Genomic DNA, 21,247 nt, shown 5'->3' with positions numbered 1-21,247 from the left:
TCCCTTGGTTCAGTCGTCAGTTCGGATGGGGACTACATGCAGCCAGGAAGTCAGGAGAAGGCTGAGACTCAGAAGGGCAGCAGTGGGAGAATTAGGAAAGATCACCAATTGTGAAGCTGTGTCGTTAGAAACCAAGGCTAAGGCCATCTGCACCCTTGAGTTCCCAGTTACTGTGTATCGATACAAAAGTTGGACAGGAAAGAAGGCTGGTAGGCAAAAAATGATTCATTAGAGATACGGTGTGAAGGAGAGCTCTGCCGATACTCTGAATTGCCTGAAAGACGAGCAAGTGAGTTCTAGAGCTAATTAAGCTGGAAACATTGCTGAAGGCCCCCCTCCCCTCCCCTACTCCCCAAAAGACAAAACTGAAGCTGTTCTACTTGAAGCAGAGTTCTTTGGAAAAAACAGTAATGCTGGAAAAAAATAGAAAGCAGCAGGAAAAGAGGAAGACCATGTATGAAATGGATGAAATGGATTGACTCCGTAAAAGGAGCCACAGGCTGAGTCTGCGTAGAGGAGTGGGCAGGGCCATTGAGGATGCACGTTGTGGATGCCACTCATTCATACCGTAGCCAGGAGGCGGGGCCGACGCAAGGGCACATAACACATGTAGGGTTAAAGGGAAGGAAACAATCAGGGATGGCTTCTGTTTTGTTGGTTTGTTTGTTTGTCTCTGTGGTTTTTAAGTTGAGCAATTGGATGATTTTATTCACCAAGACCGAGAAGACTGGGAGGGGATGAGGAGACTAAGTCAGTTTTGTCTGTTTTAACATGTACCTTTGGGTTTGACATCCAAAATGATGTTTTGTAAGCAATTGGATGTATAAATCTGGAATTCAGGAGAAGGTCGGGGTTGTAGATATAATAAATTTGGGAGTCACTTAAATTAATGTTTAAGCTGAGACTGGACAAGAGTCTCTAAGAGAAAGTGTGGATGGGGAAAAGAGTTACAGGACAGCTTCCTGGAAAATGCCAACATTTTGAAGTTGAGCAGAGGAGGAGAAGTCAGCAAGAGAGAACTTAGAAGGTGGGTAGTGTGATATGGGGGGGAAACAGGAGTGTGGTGTCATCACAGCTAAGAGAAGAAAGTATTTTAAGAATTGTGTTGAATGCTTTTGATGAGTAAGAATGGGTTGAGTAAGAAGAGAACACAGAAATAGCTGCTGCTTTGAGCAACACAGAGCTAATTGGTGCGCCTGACCACAGTCAGATGACTAGAGTAGATGGTCATGATTGGAGAGGGCTGAGGAGCAAATGGGAGTAAGGAAGTGCAGGCAGCTGCTAAAAACAAATGGTTTGAGAAGTTTTACTAAGAAGGAGAGGAGAGGAAAGGGGCAGTACTACAGGGGAATGTGAGGTCAAGAAAGATAAAAAAAAAGATTTGCCTCATCAAGAAGGATGTTACAGAGAAATTGAAGATTAAGAAGAAAGAGAAAGAATAATGTGGGAGTAGAATTTTGAGAGGGCACATGGAGGTGGACAGCACCCTGGTGGAAGGGCTGTGTTTTGCTAAAAGCAGGGACACTCCCTCCACTTTAACAGTAGGGAAGGAAGGGAGTCTGCATGTGCCCGAAAGTTGGGGGATGGCTCTGGTAGTGGGGAGAAGAGGGTATTCTCATCAGATCGCGTGTATTTTCTCAGGGACCTAGGAGAGCAAGGGGGGAGAGTATGGGGAATTTGAGGACAAGGCCTGAAAAATTTCCAGTGTTGAGTGCCCATTTGAGTTTCATGGTTCTGAATTAAAGGGAATCACTCAGCACAGTGAAGTGTTTTTCTGCAGCAAGATTCAGCTGTTCGGGTACTACACGTATGGAGTAGGTAGATGGTTGGGTTTAAGTTGGGTCGGCATTTGGCCAGGCAAGTGAAGCAGGAGAGGGGGGCAAAGGAGAAGAGGGTGTGTGCAAGGGAAATACACATCAGTGATGGACTGTGAAAGCTAAACAGGGTGGAGGGTGGGAGGGGGAACGGCCACAGGAGCATAATGGATAATGAAAAACTTTAATGTAAAACTTCAACCTCATGACACACTGAGTGGTGAGGCTGAACAGGTGCTGGAGAGTTCCCAGACAGAAGTGACCTGAAGAAGTGGCCACTCTGTAGCAGTGGCGGTGGTGCAGATCTCTAGGGTCTGACCATGGGCTGGGTCCCTGAGGTGGGGTGGAGTAAAGTTTGTGAGGGACGAGGAGGTCATGGATCATGGTTCATCCGCATTCCTGTTGGAATTGCCTTAGGTGGCGCAGCAGTGGTGGGAAGGAAGACAGTGAGCCATCGGTGAGTGAGGGACAGTCCCCAGGGATATTGGTGAGGCTGCAGCAGTGAGGCTGGGAGAAGACCATGGTAGAGCGCAATGCCACAAACTTTAAGAACCAGGGTGTTTGAGGGGGGAAAGGAGGAGAGATGGTCTGGCAGTTGGCTGAAGGCGATAATGGAAGAAGGGATGGATGGAAATTTAGCTCTCATTGAAAATGAAAAGTCTCTGAAATCTCTACCTGTAGGACTCAGTTCTGCTTTTTGAAAGTCCCTCCTTTTTAAGAACAGAGATTGGCAAACTATAGCCCGCTGCCCAGGTCTGGCTCGCCGCCTGTTTTTAGAGCGCAGCTGCCTGCATGCACGTACTCTGCCTCCGTTTGTTTGCACATCGCCTATGGCTGCTCCAGTGGCAGAGCTGAGTAGTTGTGGCAGAGATGACACCACAAAGCCAAAGATATTTCTGGTCTGGTCCTTTCGAGAAAAAGTTTGCTGACTTCCACTCTTGAGGAGTGGTTCTCAGACTTCAGTGTGCCTCCGGGTCACCCGGGGGGCTGTGGACACGGATTTCTGGGCTCCTGGGATTTCTGGTTCAGTGGGTCTGAATTAGGGCCCCAAATATGCATGTCTAGTAAGTTCTCGGGTGTTGCTGACATTGCAGAAATTTCCAGGGATCTCACTTTAAGAGCCATTGCTTTAGATAGTTAGGTAGTGGTCAGATTCCTTCTTCCCCTAATTTTCTCTGAGCATGTGGTCCCTGCCTACCTCAGCTGTTACCGCTTGCCATGATTTACTGGCTTGTCTCGTCTCTTTTAGGCCTGGTGCCCCCCAAAGTCATGATTCTGTGAATGAAGCCTTATCAGTGCCATGTGCTTCAGAGCCAGCACCCCTCCTGGCTTTCCACTTACCTCTGAGCTTGCTTTCTGCTTTCTTCCCTGGGTTGCCTGATGGCCTGGGCTGTCTTTGGGACTTCAGTGAAGTGGATGTGTTAGGGAGAGCAACAGTAGGTAGAGATCACCTAAACCCCAGAGGGACTAAGGGGCCGAGCACTGTGGTTTGGAGGAAGTAAGAATTTCCCCCACCAGGGTGTCTCTGCTGTGAGGTGCTTGAGTAGTGTAAAGGTTTCGTGGGCAGATTGAGCATCTTATCATTTGGGCGTTTGACCCTGGACAGTGGCTGGTGTGTGGGTCTCAGCAGATGAAGAACACCTCGGAGAAAACAAGGTCAGCCGGCCAAACCAAGTATTTACCCTTGTTCTTCAGTAGAGGAACCACTTAAAGATGTTCTGAAGCAGTTTCTTTCTTTCTTTCTTTTCTTTAAAGATTTTATTTATTTTTAGAGAGGGGGAGGGAGAGAGGGAAACATCAATGTGTGGTTGTGTCTCTCGCACCCCCTACTGGGGTCCTGGCCTGCAATCCAGGCACGTGCCATGACTGGGAATTGAACTGGCGACCCCTCTGTTAGCAGGCTGGCACTCAGTCCACTGAGCCACATCAGCCAGTGCTGAAAGCAGTTTCTAAGAGTTTCAGAGACTGAAACTCCTTCTTAGATTTCTCTCCGTTCTCCTGCTCCCTGCTTAAAATTACCTTCTCTTTCTGTGAGCTTGCTTTCTAGACATGTATAGTTCAGAAGATACACCTCACAGTCTAGCTGTGTCCTTAATGGTGAAGTGGACGCACCCGATGAGCTTACAGGTGGACGTGAGTGCTTGGGTCAGTGGTCAGTCAGCTTCCCATCCCCGCTCAGCTCTGGCCTGGCCTGCCTGTGGGGAGTGTTCCTCGCCCCTTCGGGCCATCGCAGGACTTGAACTTTCAGAGCTCCACACAGCTCCGGCTCGCTGCAGCCCTGCCCAACTCAGTCCCGTTTCCCTTTCTGATTTCTCTGTGGCCCCTCGTTACCTTTCTTTTTTCCTCTCCCTGCTCTTGTTTTCCTGCCTTCTTCACATTTCACCTCTTGTCTGCCAGGGTCTGCCTCCTCAGCCCTCAGGGAATTCTTGGCCTCTTGCTAGACCTCCCCGCTGTTGGCAGCTGGCACCCTCTGACCATGGTACAGTTCTGCAAACTAAGACAGCACGAGAATCATTGAGGGCCCTGGGTTTTAATTTGGAAGTCTTGGGAGAGACAGTGAGAAGGTAGCCTTTGCTTCAGGTGTTAAAATTAATAGTAGTAAGAGCTTGAACTTGGCAGTTGTCTGCAGAAGCTGGGGATTCAGCAAAGGGAGAAATGAGTAGCCGGGGTAGGTCAAGCTCAAGGTCAGAAACATGAAGCTCAGACAGAGGGTGTCTGAGCACAGACTTCACAGAATGTCAGGGGCAAAGGGAACCAAGACCCCCGGGTCTGCTGCCCCTGCAGCCTGGATTGGGAGCAGGGCCGAGGCAGAGGTCTGTGTTTCTCCACCACGTCTCCCCCTTCCCCGAGTTCCACTGTACATGTCTTATTTATTTTGTCTTTAAGACAAGAGATTATTTCAAGAAAGAATTCTTTGACTAAAGAAAAAATGGGGGAGTGGGGACACTGGTATTGTCCAAGTCCTCATTTTACAAATGGGGGAAAGGAAGGGGAGGAGGAAACTCTTTTCTGTACCCCAAGAAGTGACAAACAGGAAATGTGTTCATTTAGAGAAAGAGAGGACAAACTTTCTAAGGAAAAATTCTGTGGAGATAGCATCACAAGATGAATTACCCTAAGAGTCTGTTTGAGAGATTGAGTCATGTCATGCAGGTTCTGGGGAGCTGGGCCTCTTCGTTCCGTGCGAGGGTGAGAGTGAAACACCAGCCCCTTGGCCTGACTCCCGGAAAGAAGGACCTCAGGCCGATGAGCAGTGAGCCCAACAATTTCATTTCCCCACCACGCTGGGCCCCACAGGAAGTCTCAGAATTTCGCATTGGGACAAGGCCCCACCAGAATGTCGCTGCACCCAGAGATTTGTGGTTTGGTGCCATTAGAGAATTTCCTCGGGAAAGTGTTCTGAGGGAGATTGCTCAGCAAGACAGAAAAATGCTGTAGCAAGGCCAGCAAATGCCTTCCCAGGACTCCTGGTGGAGGTTTGGGTTTAAAATGCTTCCCGGAGTTCATACAGCACAGCCCCTCGTAGCTCACAGCAGCCCTGTCACTGAACAGTTTCTCAGGGATTTCCGAATTCAGCATGTGGGAAATGGGGATGGTTTATTGTACGGTTTCACAGGCCGGCCTGAGAAGGCGCAGGGCCTGTTCTGTTTGTGGCAGTAAGGCACTGAGGTTTTAGACCCACGTGTGTCCAGAGGCAGAGGTTAGAGGGCGTTGCCAAAAACTGCAAACTGCTGTGAAGGAGAACGGTCAGTTTCTGCCTTTGCTTCCTTTGGTGGGTGTTCCTTGGTCATTCGAGTCGGCAGGGAGAACCAAAAAGGAGCAGTGTGCATACAAGTAAATCAGTGAGGCATCATTTCCCATAATAAACACACTCAACAGGTATTGTGCATTCCTAGTATGTACCATTCATTCTTCTAGACACTGGGACTGTATCAGCAAACAGAACCAAGTCCCGCCCTCATCACCTTTTCTTGTAAGGGACGACAGGCAGACAAATTCTGCTCCTGGTGGCGATAGGAGCTCTGGGGGCAAGTCAGGATGAGAGCAGGGCGTATGGAGCTGCATGTAATGAAGGTCTTTCCCATAAGGTGGCACTGAAAGGCCCAAAGGAAGTGATGGTCATGTGGCTCTTTGGGGAAGAGAGTTCCTACTCAGAGAGGGCGAGAGGGCACGGGCCAGGCAGGAGCACAGCAGGTGGACTGCGGGAACAGCTGGCCACCGTGGCTGGAGCTGGATGAGGGAAAGGGAGTTGTGGGCAGAGAGGTCAGGGAATCAGTTGAGAACAAGACTGTGTGGCTTTGCCTTTTACTTTTGAATAAAACCCACTGGGTGGTTTTAAGTGTTAAAAGATGACTCTGGCCACTGTGAAGAAGAAACTGAAGGGGGCAGGTCAAGGGTAGAAGAGAGACCACCTACAAGGCTGCTCATTAAGGTGAGATTCTGGATACGTTTTGACATAGTGTTAACAGGATTTGTTGGTTGATTGGATGTCAGATGTGACAACAGTCAACGATGACACTAAAGTTTTGTTTTGAGCAGCTGCAGGAACGGAGGTGTCATTTACAGAAATGGGGAAGGCTGAGGTCCACGCAGTTTCTGGTTTGACTAAGTAGTTTTAGGAAGAAGCTGTGGAGATCTAAGGAGGAAAAAGTTTGATGTAATCATTGGTTCCTTAATTTTCTCCATTCTTTGGCAGCCTGGTTTGTATTTGGGTTACTTCTACCACAGTTTTAGGGGGGAGAAGTATGGATCCTTACTCTTGTCTGTGCAGTTCAGTGTGGTCTTAGGCTGTGTGTCCAGAAGAGCCTTGGGGTAGAGTCTGCCTCGGGGGGCATCCCTCACTTCAGGGGCCGTGTTGGTGTCCTAGGGCTGCCTGACTAATTACCATAAAGTGGGCAGTTTAAGGCAACAGACATTTATTCTCTCACAGTTCTGGAGGCCAGAAGTCCAGAGTCAGTGTTGCAGGGCCCTGCCCCTCCCAAGGGCCTGTGGAGGAATCCTTCCCTTCCTCTTCCGAGCTTCTGGTGGTGGCTGACCATCCCTGGCCTCCCTTAGCCTCCACTCCCTCCTCGGCGCAGCCCTGCACTCTGCCTCCGGAGTACGATGGACGGCGTTCTCCCTGTGTGCTTGTGTGTCTCTTGGTCTTCATGGTCCTGCTTATGAGGACACCAGTTACTGGATTCAGGACCCAGCCTAATCCAGTATGACCTCATCTTAACTTGGTTACAGCTTGAAAGACCCTATTTCCAAATTAGGTTACATTCACTGTGAAAGGTGTCAGGACTTCAACATACCTTTGTATGAGACACAGTTTTGGTCTGGGTTTGATTAGGAGGGTTTTTTGAGTTTGGATGTGTTTGAGGATGAGACAAGACCTGTTGAATTACAATTAGAAAGCAAGTCCCTCTGTGCTAGGGATGCTCCATCTTTTGGGATGAAAAAAATTATTTTTCCTGTTCGACCAAAGATTAGTTAAAAGTTTAGTTAAACCAAAGATTTAAAAACAGAGAAGTTAATTTTGCATTATTTTTTGAAACTTGAACACTTAGGAAATGCAGTGGTAAAATCATGTACCTGGGAAGTAGAAGACAGAAGGAATAGACCTTATAAAGACTTTTAAAGATAAGAACTACTTCGATTTTGATCTGAATTGCTGAATTTGATCGTCTAGAGGCCTGGGCAGTAGGTAGAAAACTCTCGATAATGTTCCAAGTTTGTGGTTTTGCCATTTGGGGCAACAAGTCAGCAGCGATAGGACGTGCACACCCGGAGCACCGAGCCCTCGGTGACTGACCACTGCGGGAGTGCAGCCCGTCTGCCCCACCCGCCTTTCCCTTAGATTCCCACGGGCCGGATGCTCCACGGCACTCACTGTCTAGTTGCTGCTCCCCGTCTGTGCGGCACCCAGTCCATGTACATTCCTCAGTGGTATGTCAGGGGTTACTAGTATTTCTCTCTAACTCGGGTGCTTCATCAAAGGGAGTTTAAGTTCCCACTCTGAGACCACAGTGGTAGGACTCCGTGGGGTTCAGCAATGTGGTTAGACAGACTCCTTTAGCAACAGCACACATCCGTGGCCATCAGATTACGGTCACTCTGTTTCTGTGGGGCTCCTGTTTGTTAGGGCTTGTGTGCCGGTTGGATAGGTGGGAGATGGGTAAGAGATACGACTCTTTCTTGTCTTCAGGAAATTTGAAGGAGAAGACCAACAGGAATTAGAGGTTCAGACAAAAACTAATAACAGTTTGTGGATGCCACAGCATATGGCACCTAAAGGAAAGCGTCTCTAAATGTCTCATTTATTAGGTGTCTGGGGAGAGAGTGGAGAAGTTAGGAGGCACAGGGATATGTAGAGACGTTTAGTGGTGTAGGCCTCGAGCAACAGAGGCCTTCATTTAGATTTTTCTTGCAAGGCCTGTCAGACCAGGGTGCTCACCTGTCTTCTGCCCCAGCCTCGCCCTGGTTTCCCTGGGTCTCCCGGGCACTCTCATGGCTGGTGTGAAGCCACAGCTGCATGTGTGAAGGGGAAGATTTGAGACAAAGGCGCTAGCTGTGTCTGGGCTGCCTGGGCCGGGGCTCTGCATTGCTGGCCCTGGTGTGGCTCAGTCACGCACATCCTTGGAGGGGGTTATTTTGAGTGTTCCTCAAAAAGGAAGCCTTCATCTCATGTCTGTTAAGTGGGAATGCAGCCACAACTATGTCCTCAGGGCAGGTTCCAGTGGTGAAGCCACCATACTTCTGGGGTAACCACAGGGCAAATAATGCACAGACATCATTTCCTTTGACTAATCTTTTGTAATACTGGTCCAGATGTGGCTCCTGAAAGTAAAGTTCTTTGTCTAAGTTGAGATTTTAATTTAGTAACCAGATGGGGTAGGAGGTGAACTTCCAAAAGGCCCGTGTTACTCGGTGTGTCATTGTCCTGGATTCCCTGCAGGCGGCAGCTTCATTAGAAACGCAGATTTCATCGTGACTCATCTGCCTTGGTGAGATGTGCGATACAGCTTTTCAGGACTCACAGACCCTGTCGTCTGGATGGACAGGGCAGGGGGTACGCCGTCTGTCCTGCCACTGTGGTGGCTACAGAGCCTGGCTGGGAACTTGGAAAACCTTGAGGGACAGTCTGCCCTGGGGCCGGAGCTCTGTCCCGGAATTTCCTGGCCTTTGTTTGGAGTGACTTCACGAACCCAGACGCCTGTGTTTAGAGTCTGTTTCCCTCTGGGGGGAGAGCACTGCTGCCTTCCACAGCGCTCTGCTTTCTGTGCCAGGCGACCTTCTCCTCATGGACCAGGGGTCGGGGTACCACTTTGGGCAGGTGTGTGGGCCTGGCTCCCAGTCAACAATATGCTCCTGGAAGTTGCTGGTCACAGAGGAGAAGCCATGACCATTGGGCATAAAAGTTGCATCTGCCAACCCAGTCCGTTCCCCCTGACATTTGTTTCTCTCTCATATTGCAGCAGAAAAAGTCCTACCTGGAGCGCAGTGTGAAGGAAGCTGAGGACAACATCCGGGAGATGCTCATGGCCCGGAGGGCACAGTAGGAATCCTCTGGGGGGCACTTCTCCTGCTGACCCCTCCCATTCCTGGCAAGGACAAGGGGCTCATGCAGGAAAATGGCCTCTGCTTTACCCTGATGGACATTTTATCTGGATGGTCTGGTAACCCTGTGTTTCCTATCAAATCCCAACCCTGCAGTTTTCATCCCAGCTCTCTGCCCGCCACCCCTGCCTACGATACTCCCCTCCCTGTGGGGGTGAGTCATAAACTCCCAGGAGAGAGAAGATGGGAACCAGAACGGATGGGGGCACTCTGCCCACATCCCTTGCGAGCCATGCTGGACAGACCAATAAAAGGCCTCTGTGCCACCGCTAAGCCTTTTCTTGAGCTGGCGGGTGAGAACAGAGGGGCAGAGGCGACCTCTCTCTCAGCTCCTCCCTGTCCTTCTTTGGGGCTGTGGCCCTGATCCTTCTGCAGCGGCGCCTTCCCCTCTTCTCCCCTCTGATTATTCGAGTGAACTCCTTAAGCTTGTAGACACCCTGGAATGTGCAGATCTGAGAAAAAAGAGACCAGAGCAGAGCTGAGTTTAAGTGAGCAGGACAGCAGTTCCTCGGTGGCAGCCTGCCGAAAGATTCCTTCCCTGCTTCCCCCCAAACATTCCGAAAGAAAACCTAGTAATAAACCGGCAGCACCTCTGAGACCATCTCCCTTTGGTCAGTGTCATAGGCAGTCTGCAATCCTGAGGCTGCCTAGAGGCTTGGGGGCAGTGGTGTCTTGGAGCTGGCTTCCATGGGCTCGGGGGAGTTACTCAATTTTTAGGAATTTTGTTGCAAGCCATTTGTTAAACACAGCCATTGTTTAAAATTAAATTATGTAATTTACAACGATTAAAGACCAAGGGTAGTAAGTCTTCAGAACATACCCTTCCTAAGAACTAAGTCTGCCCGTGGTCCATTTTTGAGGTTAACGATTTGCTTGCTGGGGTGGGGGCTACACAGCAGGGCACTCCTGCACTTCTCTTTCCAACTCCATTTTCCTGGGACGTCATAGTAGCTTGAAATCAGCTGTGGCGGGACCATTTCCCATAGACCTCAGGTGATGCTGAAAACTCATGGCGTTTTGTGTTTGTTCTTAAAGAGAGAGCTGGTAGTTAAAATATTTATAAGCACATCACTGATCAGAGGGAAGGTGGGCAGGCAGAGGTAGGCCAGGAGCTGCCTGCCACCTGCAGCCTCTTGGGGTTGGCCCGGCAGGCTCACTGAGGGAAGCCAACTCGCTGCCACAGCAGCTCAGCGCCACCCTGTGGCCAAAGCTGAGATGGGTGGCCTGGCTGACCTGAATTATGACAGCTCTCTCTCTCAGCCTCTCTCTGCTGCTGTGTGTTGGGGAGGCACAGCTTTGGGTTTAGTCTGCACCCTGACGGTGGGCTCCTGCTGCCCTTCCTGGCAGGGACAGCCCAGTTGGGAAGAGGCCTTTTCCTAGGCTCTGGGCAAAGGCGGGAAGGGCTCAGCAAGTGCATCTTTGAGTGGGACTAGGGAGAGCATGCCAGCTTGGCCAGAGCCCCATGACCCAGCTCACGGCCCTCCAGCCTTAGGACCTGCTTTCCTAATGGCACCCACCCTATTCTTACAGCAGCCAGAATGAAAAGGCGAATACTGGAGAGTGGCCCCTAGCAGGGCTTAAATTTTATCTGGAGTAACTCAGACAGTTGAGGTTTAGACAAATTTATTGAAACATAGAGGGTGTTAGCAGAGAAATCATTCAGTAATATGTTACATTATGCCACTATCTTGAATGTATAATTTAAAAATTATAAATATATATTTCACAACTAAGCCTTTGGCCAAAAACAAAAAGGAAGGTCATTTAGCACATTTGTGAAAGGCCAACAGGAAATGGATTTTGAACATTAGAAAGATCAAGTCACTGAATTAAACAGCAGCAACCCCTGCTAATCTAGAATCCCACTGTGTCGAAGGTAGAAGTGTCTGTGCAGAGCTAGTCATTTATTTCAGCAATCAGGAGATGGAGGCTGGCACACCTGCTGGCGGTGGCCACGGAGCTGGCAGGACGGCTGGGCCGGGCCGGTCAGGTGAGCATGTCCCAGAGACAGCAACAACAGAGAGCAGTCCAGCAGGCGGTGAGGCAGGTGGAGGGGCCCACGTCATCCCTTCTTTGGTCTTCCACCACGTACACTGGAGTGGGGAGAGGGGAGGGTGAGAAGGAACCGGGTACAAACCCTGTGCCCCACAGAGCCCACACCTCAGACCAGAGCGGGGCTGCGGCACAGAAAGCCACTGAGCAGACCGGTTGCCTTTCTGCTTATGCTGTTACGAATGAGAGTGGAGGAAGGTTGGCTGAGCTCCTCAGCTACTCTCCTTCCTCCTCCTCAGGACCCTTATCCCCGCAGGGACAAGCACTAAGGAACCCGTACAGCTGCCTCGCACCAGTCAGCCAGACTGGCCGACTTGACCATTGCTGTCTGGCCAGCGCTGGGTGACCCACTTTGGTTTATAAACCAAGCAGCATTCTGTCCTGTAGCCTATAGTGGGGCTGGGGGACATTTCTTCACATACAGCCAAGCCATCACCCAAGAGTGAGAGTAACCAAAATCTCCTAAAAGGGAGTTTTAGTCCCTAAAATAATAACCAAGAATCTTAGTTTTTTATACCCAGGCAATGCACATTGGCTCATCAGCCTCGAGGTTGCCCTCAAAGGGCAGAATGTAATTTCAACTCCTTAACAGTTAAGGAGTAGTTACATTTATGCAGTCCTAAAATTATTTTGGCCCTTTGAAGGCAGCCTCGAGGCTGATGTGGCCCCTGGTGACAATGAGTATGACACCCCTGCCCTAAGCTGTCACGCAGAGCAGTGGAAGGTGGGGGTGAAACCCGGTAGAGTGGGAGGGACGGCACTGCCTGGCCTCCTCCTCTCTCTCAGAATGGGACTGGAAACCTGAGCCCTGTCACCACGTCTGAGTGCAACCAGATCCAAAGGCCAAGAAGGACCCTGACCACCCTGTACTTGTCAGCGTACTCGCAGCCAACATCAGGCTCTCTCCCCGTAAGGACATCCTTAGAATGGCTGATGGTCGGCCTTGGCCTCACAGTCTGTGGCCACTTTCACAAAAATCTCAAAACCACCACCATCATCAAACTCAGTTACAGGCAATAGGGTTTTAAACTTTTTGTAAGTTCATGAATACATGACTCTTACAAATTAAATCATTCTTTTGGCAATCTTCTTTCAGTTCTGTTTTTGTGTATCTATTTTTCTACCTCCTCTGTTGAAAACTTCCTCTCTCGGGATCCTTGTATAGGAGCTAGAATACGCCGGGTTAGTAGTGAGCTCTCCTAAGTTCTCCCACTGTATCAGCTGCTCTCCACAGGGACCTCCCTTTCCCTTCTCTCTGGGCACACACCGTCTCAGTCACTTTCATTCAGTCACAGCAACACGGGCAAAGTAGTTCTGGGTTTGGGACATAAGAGCCCCCACCAGGAAAGCCTGGTCAAAGAGAAGGCAACCTGTTCATTCTGAGGCCTGATAAGCAAGCATGTCGCCTGATTCAGTCCTAACAATAACCCTGGGTTAGATATTACCATCTTCCTATTTTACAGGTAAGGAGCTCTAGGCTTACAGAGGTTAAGTCTCTTATTCAGTAAACATGACTAGGAAGGAGCAGGATCTGAGTCCAGGCCCAGCTGAGATAGAAAAGGGACCAGGAGTGAATGGGCTCCAGGACAGTCCTCACTCTCATCAGCCAAAGCCCACCCTGTCCACTGAAGGCCTGGCACTGCAGGAAAGGCCTGGGCAGGGACTTGTCTAGATGACAAGCCCGAGTCCCCAGCCCCCTCCCCATCCAGGATGGGCAGCTCTGGACAGGGAAATGGAGGACACAGTGGGCCAAGGAACCCGAGTAACCCCTTCCTGTATTCTCCCTGCCAGAGTGCAGGCTCCGCTGCCCCTGCCACACAGAAAGGCCGGCCCTGCAGCTCCGGAAGGAGCCTGCTTGATCCAGGGCCGGGACCCAGCCCAAGGTTAGGTTGCCACGTGAGAGTCCCTGCAGTTTCCCTTTGGCTACCACGGACCGTGGGGGTTCACGAGTGAGCCAGGACCTGTGGAGGGGCCTTCTGTGCACAGCGCTGTGACACAGGGCACAGGAATCGGGACACCCTCTCGCCTCTGCTGCTTCTCCCAGGTCTTCCTCCTGTTAGAACCACTGGACCTCAGGCAGCCGAGAGAAACGGAAACGTCCATCTCACTCCCTCTATTACTCTTCCCTTTAGTTCAGTTTGTCCTTGCCTGGGTGTATCTCACATGACGTAGTCTGAACCCTGGGGCGGTGGGTACTTTGAGCTCATTACTCCCAGACAAGGCTTACAAAGATTAGAAATAATCAGTCTGGTTATAGAGCGGAGGACTTCAGACCAGAGGGCTGTGTCAGCCTTGACAGGGTGCCTGGTTGTACACACTTCACAAGCCTGAGTCACTCATTTCTTGGTCTTTGGAGCTGTTAGGACTTTTTCCTTTCCATTAGGTGAGGGCAGAACCTCTGCCCCCAAAATGACAGGAAGATGGGGTGGGGGGAGAGTATGAGGAGGGCTGGTTGGAGGTTAGAGTGACTTACTCAGAGGCGGGCCTCCCGGTCCGTCACAGCACCCACCGTGGGGCTCAGACACGGCGTTATTTTACAGCTGCCTCCATGCCTTCCCAACTGGGGGTCTGAGGTACTGCGCCCCAGCAAGGTGCTGGCTGCACTGAGTTGCAGGGCCAAGTCGGGACAGCCGCTGGGTGAATCTGCCTGAGAGCTCCCACAGCCCCAGCCGGCCAGTCAGTACTCGGCCCCTGCTGCCTGAGCCCTGGGCCACAACACCCTCCCCGGGGACTTGAAGCCAGGGGACCCACGTGCACTGAAGCTTCACTAGCAGGACTGCTTACCTAGCAGGAGCTGAGGCAGAGGTGATTCCAGTGTAGGTTCCCCACCCAGGTGGCGGGGGCCGGGGTGTGGGGTGGGGGGGTGTTCCTGGCAACTGGCCTCTTCAGGCAAGGTCATAAAAGGGACAGAGCCATGGTTATGTAAGATGTTAACCATTATAAGGAAGCTCAGTGAAGAGTATACAAGAGTATACTGTACCATCTCTGCAACTCATATGTAAGTCTAAAGTTATTTCAGAATAAAAGGTTTTAAAAAGGAAGAAGTGGAGGGGTCAAAGAGCAATGGGTGGGAGCAGGCACTGCTCTTCCAAGCAGTCAGGTAGTGGGGGAGGTTCTGGTGCCTGCAGCGGCTCCTCAGATTGAGCTCCTTGGAGATCAAGTGCCCCCTTGTGGCCATCTTGGGGACAGGCAGGGCCTAGCAGGGCCTAGCAGGGCCGACTGGTTTAGATACACATTAGCCAAAACGCTAACCCTCCCATTTGCCCATCTTGAGTCTCAGTAGCTACTCTCTTGAGTCTCAGTAGCTACTCTATTCGGCCAGTACCAGAAGCCTGTGCCCTTGCCCCAGGCAAGAAGGGACTGAAGGGGCTCCCTTCCCAGGAAGCTACAGTTGAGTTGGAGATCAGGTCCAGGGGAATCCTTCACTGGCTTGTCCCTGTTTCCCAGGAAGAGCCTTTGGCAACAAGCCTCAGCATTCTCAGCCCCTTCCCCGGGTGGGGCCTACAAAGGAGCAGACACTCAGAACTCTGCCATGTGAAAGCAGGTGGAACGGGGTGAGGGGTGGGAGTGAGGGTCGGAGCACAGAGTTGTGACCCAGAGTCCCAGACGATGTCAGAAAGGCCCAGGCAAGTCTTGGTGCACAATAGCTCTGGGAGGAGCTGAGCGGCTTGTGTCAGAAGCGCCCACTTGCCTCTGTGCTGGAAGCAGGGTAGATAGATGGAAGATGGCAGGGGGCATACCGCCCCTTGTGCCCAACTGCCTGACCACCAAGACCTGCGGCCTTCTGTGAGGTCACCAACCTGTCAGGGTCCCAAGTCCACTATAACCTGGCCCACCATACACATCAACCAGCAGCCCCGAGTTCTAGGACTACTGCTTTGTGCAGCTGCAGGGGTGCCATTCACAAAACCCGGGTCTGGGCAGGCAGTGGGCAGGCAAGGAGTTCCAGGCCTCAGAGGGGCCAGGGCAGAGATGACTTGCAAGAAATGTGAGTAGAGGCCTTTTTAGCTGAAGACTCCTCAGTCAGCCTCTTCCTGGAATCTGAAACCTTGACTTGCTCAGCTCAGACGTTTTAAATGATTAATCAAGTGCTGGGGGTAATGGAGTCTTTTTAGGTCCATCCATTTGTGAGAGCACCTGTACGTAGTCACAGCCTGTGAAGGCTAATGAGGAGAAGCAAAAAAAAAAAAAAAAAAAAAAAGGCTGGGGCCTCCAGAACTAGGAGGCGCCTTGGCCTCTTGTGGTCCAGACCAGTGTTGGCACCCGGAGCTGCTCCTCTACTGTTAAGGCCACCATAGCCATGACCCTCCCAACAAGCGCCCCCAGTGGAAATGAGCTGTGTCAGAGGCAGGTTGCCTGTGGCCTGTGTGCCCCGCAGCTGCCCTCAGCCCCCCTTGAGTATCTACTCGAATAGAAGACGCTGAGCCAGCCTTTCCAGAAGTACCAGGATGTCGGAACAGCCCTCCCTACTGCTCAAAGGGGCAGGGAGGGAGGGAAAAGTCTGAACAAGTAAAATCTTGAGGCAGCTGTAGGATCCTGTTCCTTCCTCGCAGGGGTACAGGGGAGAGCACACAACTTGCTGAGGCTTCACTTCCAGCTCTCCTTGAATGTACATGTGCAGTGGGATCACTTACTACTCAGCACAGGGGGCTGCCCTGGTGAGAAAAGCTGCCCTAAAGGCAGTGCCACTGTCACCTGGGTGAGCCCATGAGCACCAGGTGAGCATGCTGAGGGGGAGAGTGATGGGGAAGAGGGTGGCCAGGGGTAGCCAGGGTGATCAGGAGTGTGTAGTTTCCACTGGAGGCTGAAGGTAAGGAGAGGAGAGGTCAGGAGTATCCCCCAGTTCTCTCTTCCTCCACAGGGAGGCGGCACACGGGGCTGACAGCGTTGGCATGGCCTGGGCCTCTGCCTGCCCTGTTCCTCATGCCTCCCGCAGGTTCAGCTCAGGCCTCGTCTCTTCTGTGAAGCTGAGTCGGGTGAGGCTGTGTCTCCCAAGTCTCTGTCCGTCTGTTGGTTTCAGTGTCTAAGATACCCACTCCAAGGATAGATCAGTCTGGGAGTTAACCAGTTCACCTGCCCACTCAGGGCGGCAGTGACTGCTGTTCAGTCACTCAGCCCACTGTCACTTGCGATTGGTTTGCAGTGGGTGAGAGCTTGCCGACCCGTGTGGAGGTCCCTGTTCTGGTGTCTCCAGAAGTGCAGCTGTCACCATCCTACGAGGGACACAGTTGCTAGACAAAACCAAGCAGCCACCTCAGCCCAGACCAAACATCCTGAGATTTTGCCCAGAGCCTAGTGCGCCCAGGCCCGGCTCACCCAGAGTGTCCAAGGGAGGGGCAGGGCCCCGCCCAGCTTGCACTCCCGCCCTGTGCGCCCCAGGCCGCCCCATGAAGAGCAGACCCAATAGAAAAGTCTTCATAAACAGCAAGGGCCAGTTATGTACGCTGACATCGTGCCGCGTCGGATGAGCAGGGCCGCACTGCCATCACCTCCTGTGGCCCTGTCTTTGGGCTGGACCTGCTGGGACAGGGTTGGCTGTAGGTCCTGGGACAACAGGTGTGGTAGATGGTAGAACGGCAGATGGCACTGCCTAGGGGATCATGACAGACCTTTTTTTACTAAGAAGATGCTGAGCTCAAAGAAGGGAAGTGACTTGACTGAGGTCATGTAGTGATCAATGACAGGTCCTAGAAGGCTTGTCACTCAACCCTTCTGCCTCCTGGCCCAGTGCTCTCTGCACATCAAGACTCGGCTCATTTCAGATCAGACAGTGGCCTGGCTGCAAGTGACCTGAAATGTGGTTATGGATAGAAGGGCGAAGGGCCGCTCTTGTGCAGGAGGGCAAGGTCCAGTCCTCGCCTTGCTCCAGAGTATGTCCCCAAGAGAGTCAGAGCCTGTTACCTTGGAACAACCTGGGAGTTGGAATGAATATCAGGGTCCCTCCCTGGCAGCCACTCTGGGAAGGTGGGCACCCCTGGGGTGTGCTGGCCCCCCCGGGGTGGGGGGGAGGAGAGGTGGCTGGCCAGTCCCCCTCAAGAGATGTACTTCCAACTTTTCCTTGGCCACCCACTCCCTGGGTTGCTTTGCTGTTTGGGGACGGTATCTATATATGTGGGCTCTGGAGGGGTGCTGCCCAAGTTCCAGTCCTGACACTGTCACTGCCAGGCTACCTGACCCTGCACAGGTCACGGCTTCCTTGTGCCACACTCTTCTTACTTGCGAAATGGAAAAGCAGTGCCTACGAGTTTATATTTTATGACAAAAACAAGGTGATGTAAAGTGCTTGGCCCAGGTCCTGGCTTAGAGTGAAGGGAGGACTTCATACGTAGGCACCACAGTGTGATGGCTTTCTGCAGAGAAACCACCAGACTTCTCATCCCGGGTCTGTGTGGAAAGGGCCTCCAGCCAATCCACATTTGGGTTGGTATTGGTACGTGTGGCCCCAAACCGTCACGGGATGATAAAAGCAGAGGGCGAGCAATCCACCTTTTGCACAGCTGCTCACCGGGAAAAAAGAAAGAAGAACCACGCCCCCGTGGGTGAGAGGCTCTGTGTACTGGGGGGCTAGGGAGGCAGAATACACACAACCGCAGCTCTGGGGACCCCTCAGAGACTGGAGAGGTGGACTGTTCAGAGACATCCTGTTTCCTTAGATAAAGGCAGTAAGGGAACCCTCACACACAGAACTCGACCTTCTGCTTCGGTGTGATGAGTGTGACCACCATGAAGGCACTGAGGTCTGCAGGAACAACCGACCATGAAACAGGGCATGAAAAAGAATGGTCAACTTAGAAGGGGTGCACATAGTTAAAAGATTAAAACTTGATGAGTCCGGTATTTTTCCTTACGCAAAATAAAAAAGCAAAAAAACAGTTGTGTGTGATCGGCCCACAACTGCATCTCAAAAATTCCACTAGGACTGGTGGCCTTGTGAACTGACTCTCAGGGAAGGAACTGAATTTTCTGGGGACAAGAGAGAGTCTTTAAAGAGGCAGCTCTCTCTCCAACCTGTTTCTGGCCTAGGAAAAGAAAATGCAGGAGTGGGGTAAAGGAGCTGACAACGTTTTCTGCCCATGATCACAGAATATTAAAGTAAGGACCACCCTCCTCTTCCTCCCACGCTCTCACCTCCCAAATGGAGATGCCGCAGGAGACAAGGTGGGGGCAGAGGAGGCTGAATGGGGCGTGTGCGAGGGATTTTGCAGGGGCAGCGTGCTGCTTAGTGACGCTCAGCGCGGTTCTGAGGGATGACCAAAGATGCTTTCCAGTAAGACCATGCTATTCCACAAGTGAGAAGGTAGAACTCACCCCACTTCAACAACAGGAAATAAGCACCCCTCCCCGTAACCCCAGCACACACACTAGGACCAACAAAAGAAGAGGCCAAACCAGGGCTCACATCCCTGCTACCAACTTGGGAATTGGGCAGACCCAAGCTGAGGGCGTGGCTCTCTTCTTCATGGCTGAGTGACCTCTTCATTGCACTTGACCTCTTACAGCCTCTACTTCCTCCTCTATAGGAAGGAAAGACAGTTGTGGAAACTACTGCCTTATAGAACATAGGAAAATTTGATGAAGACAAAGGTATTAAGGCAAGTCAAAAATATCTCAGTTTACAAATAAAGTTTCATTATGGGGATATTCTTGGTGAAATCATGTAGTACATTTCAAATGTTATTCTTCAGAATTTGGTACCCAATCCACTGTTCATGTCTTAGAACTAAAGATCCGCGGTGCCAGGGGTTCAGGAGCAGCGCCTACACCTGTGACTGCTGGCCCTGCACCATGCACCTGGGGCACAGAAGGTGTGGGGCCCACACAGCCCCAGGCGGGCCATAAGCTGGCGGGAGGGCTGAACGGTGTGGGGTGGGGTGAGATCTCTCCAGATGAGTTTACAAAATGAAAGACTTACAGATAATCCTAGTTTTTTTTGTAAATCTGTGGAGATAACCAAGAGCCTCATGCTGGACAGAGAAGCCACTAAAAAGCAACCTTGAATGGCTTACTAGGGTGACGGCCCCATTTCTGTTGCACAAGACTTGGCATCTAGAGGGGAAGAGATACCTGAGAAGAGCCCCTGTTTCTGGTTTAGTTTGGCGAGTAGAAAGCAGCTTTTCTTTTATCCTGTAGTCAGCCCAGAGACAGAGGGGCGGGGAGGGCAGTAATGGGCAGGAGTACGCAGGAAGAGAACACAAGCAGCAGGCGATCCCCAGGCACCGTTCCACTGCTCACAGCCCCAAGCAAATGAGTGAAGCTGGTGTGAGCTGGGTTAGAGCCATTGGAAAGACCAAGTGGGGGAGTGGGGCCCACAAGTGTGAGAGGTCCTGACGTCATGGGTGGCATTACTGTAGCAGAAGGGAGGAAGCAATTCATTGTTATGCGTATACTTCTAATGCAGCTTTTGGTGAAGTAAGCGTGAATAGGGCTGCTGGGCCAGGCAGAAGAAATTAAGGAAAATCCAGAGGGGAAAAAAACTGACCATGTGCAGAGCACGACAGCTCTGGATCCTGGGGCAGGGAGTTCAGACCCCAAGGCAGGGAGAATCTGCTCATGGCTGGAAATTGCCACAATCCTGCTCACGACCTGCTCAGGAGTGAGACTCACAGAAACCAAGGCTGTGAGCGATGGCAGCCTACCTGGCCCAGAGCATGGCCTGGCCCTCAAGCCCCTCATTATTCTAGTCATCTCTTCATGGCTTTTCCTACCAGGTATGACATAGGCCACACCTCATTGATCGCCAAACTTCAAAAGACACCAATGTGATCAGTCTGTGATCAGTCTAGGGCTTTAACTCTGGAATAATCAACACAACAAAGGGAGGAGCAGGCTGCCTCACACCATTAAAGGTTATGGCACAAGAGTGGGCAAGCAATCCCACAGTAATACCCATCAGCCCCATAATGATCAGTGGATTTAATCCAAATCTAATAAAAATCCCAGCAGTATTTTTGAAAATGTATAAAAAGGCAAGAGAACTAGAATAAACAATTCTGAAAAAGAATAAAGTTGGAGGAATCCTTCTACCTTGTTTTAAGTAAGATTTAATACAAAGCCACGGCAGTCAAGACAATTGCGGTATTGGCAAAGGGAGGGACCCGCAGACCAAAGAAATGGAAGAGAGAGGACAGTAGACCCACGTGAAGATGCTCAGCTGATGGTTGGCAAATGTGCAAAAGCAATTCAATGGAGAAAGGAGTTTTTGCAAACAAATGTTGAAAAATTAGCATGCAAAAAACTACAAAATCTCAACCATTTTAAACCTCACATTTTATATACAAATTAACCCAAAGTAGATCACAGATTTAAATGTAAAACATAAAACCTTTAAAAGAGCAACTTCCAGCCAAGAAGGAGGCGTAGGTGGAAATACTGCCTCCTTGCACAACCAAGTTTAAAGACAACAAAGTTTTAGTAACAAAAATGCAACCAAAACACAGAAAATTGAACTGTACGGAAGTCTGACAACAACGAACCATTCAGCCAGACGGGTAAGAGGGGCAGAGTCATCAACTGGCGGATCGGGGTCATGAAGGAAAAGTGGCCAGACCGGACTGACCCAGGTGCACAGGTGGTGGGTGGCAGATCCCAGGCGTGGGTTGCAATGGGCGGACCCAGTGGGGGCTCAGGGTGGCTGGCTGACCTTGGTCACACATTCACGCGCAGATAAAGCAGGCGAAGGAGTGAGCAGTGAGACAGATCGCGCAGGCTAGGGCCCCAGAGACAGGTATAAAAGCCTAAAAACACCAATTGGAAAAACTTTCGGGGTCGAGGTGCCGGGAGGA

At 51.1% G+C, this 21,247-nt stretch overlaps 1 protein-coding gene and 1 long non-coding RNA gene across 2 annotated transcripts in view; one reads left to right on the top strand and one right to left on the bottom strand.

Moving 5' to 3' along the window:
• The window catches only part of PFDN1 (prefoldin subunit 1), a 56,058-nt gene extending 45,813 nt beyond the window's left edge, over window positions 1-10,245 (top strand). Inside the window, exon 4 of the mRNA XM_037061802.1 lies at window positions 9,272-10,245. Within this exon, the coding sequence (XP_036917697.1) occupies window positions 9,272-9,355 (84 nt within the window). The 3' untranslated portion in view covers window positions 9,356-10,245. The remainder of the gene's footprint in view (window positions 1-9,271) is intronic.
• Window positions 10,246-11,019: 774 nt separating this feature from the next.
• The window catches only part of LOC118997910 (uncharacterized), a 62,032-nt gene continuing 51,804 nt past the window's right edge, over window positions 11,020-21,247 (bottom strand). Inside the window, exon 3 of the long non-coding RNA XR_005068755.1 lies at window positions 11,020-11,506. This is a non-coding gene — a long non-coding RNA (uncharacterized LOC118997910). The remainder of the gene's footprint in view (window positions 11,507-21,247) is intronic.

The sequence above is a fragment of the Sturnira hondurensis genome, unplaced genomic scaffold (assembly GCF_014824575.4).
Source record: "Sturnira hondurensis isolate 20B ecotype Veracruz unplaced genomic scaffold, ASM1482457v3 Scaffold0001120, whole genome shotgun sequence".
NCBI lineage: Eukaryota > Metazoa > Chordata > Mammalia > Chiroptera > Phyllostomidae > Sturnira > Sturnira hondurensis.
This window is presented reverse-complemented; position numbering and strand designations above follow the sequence as displayed.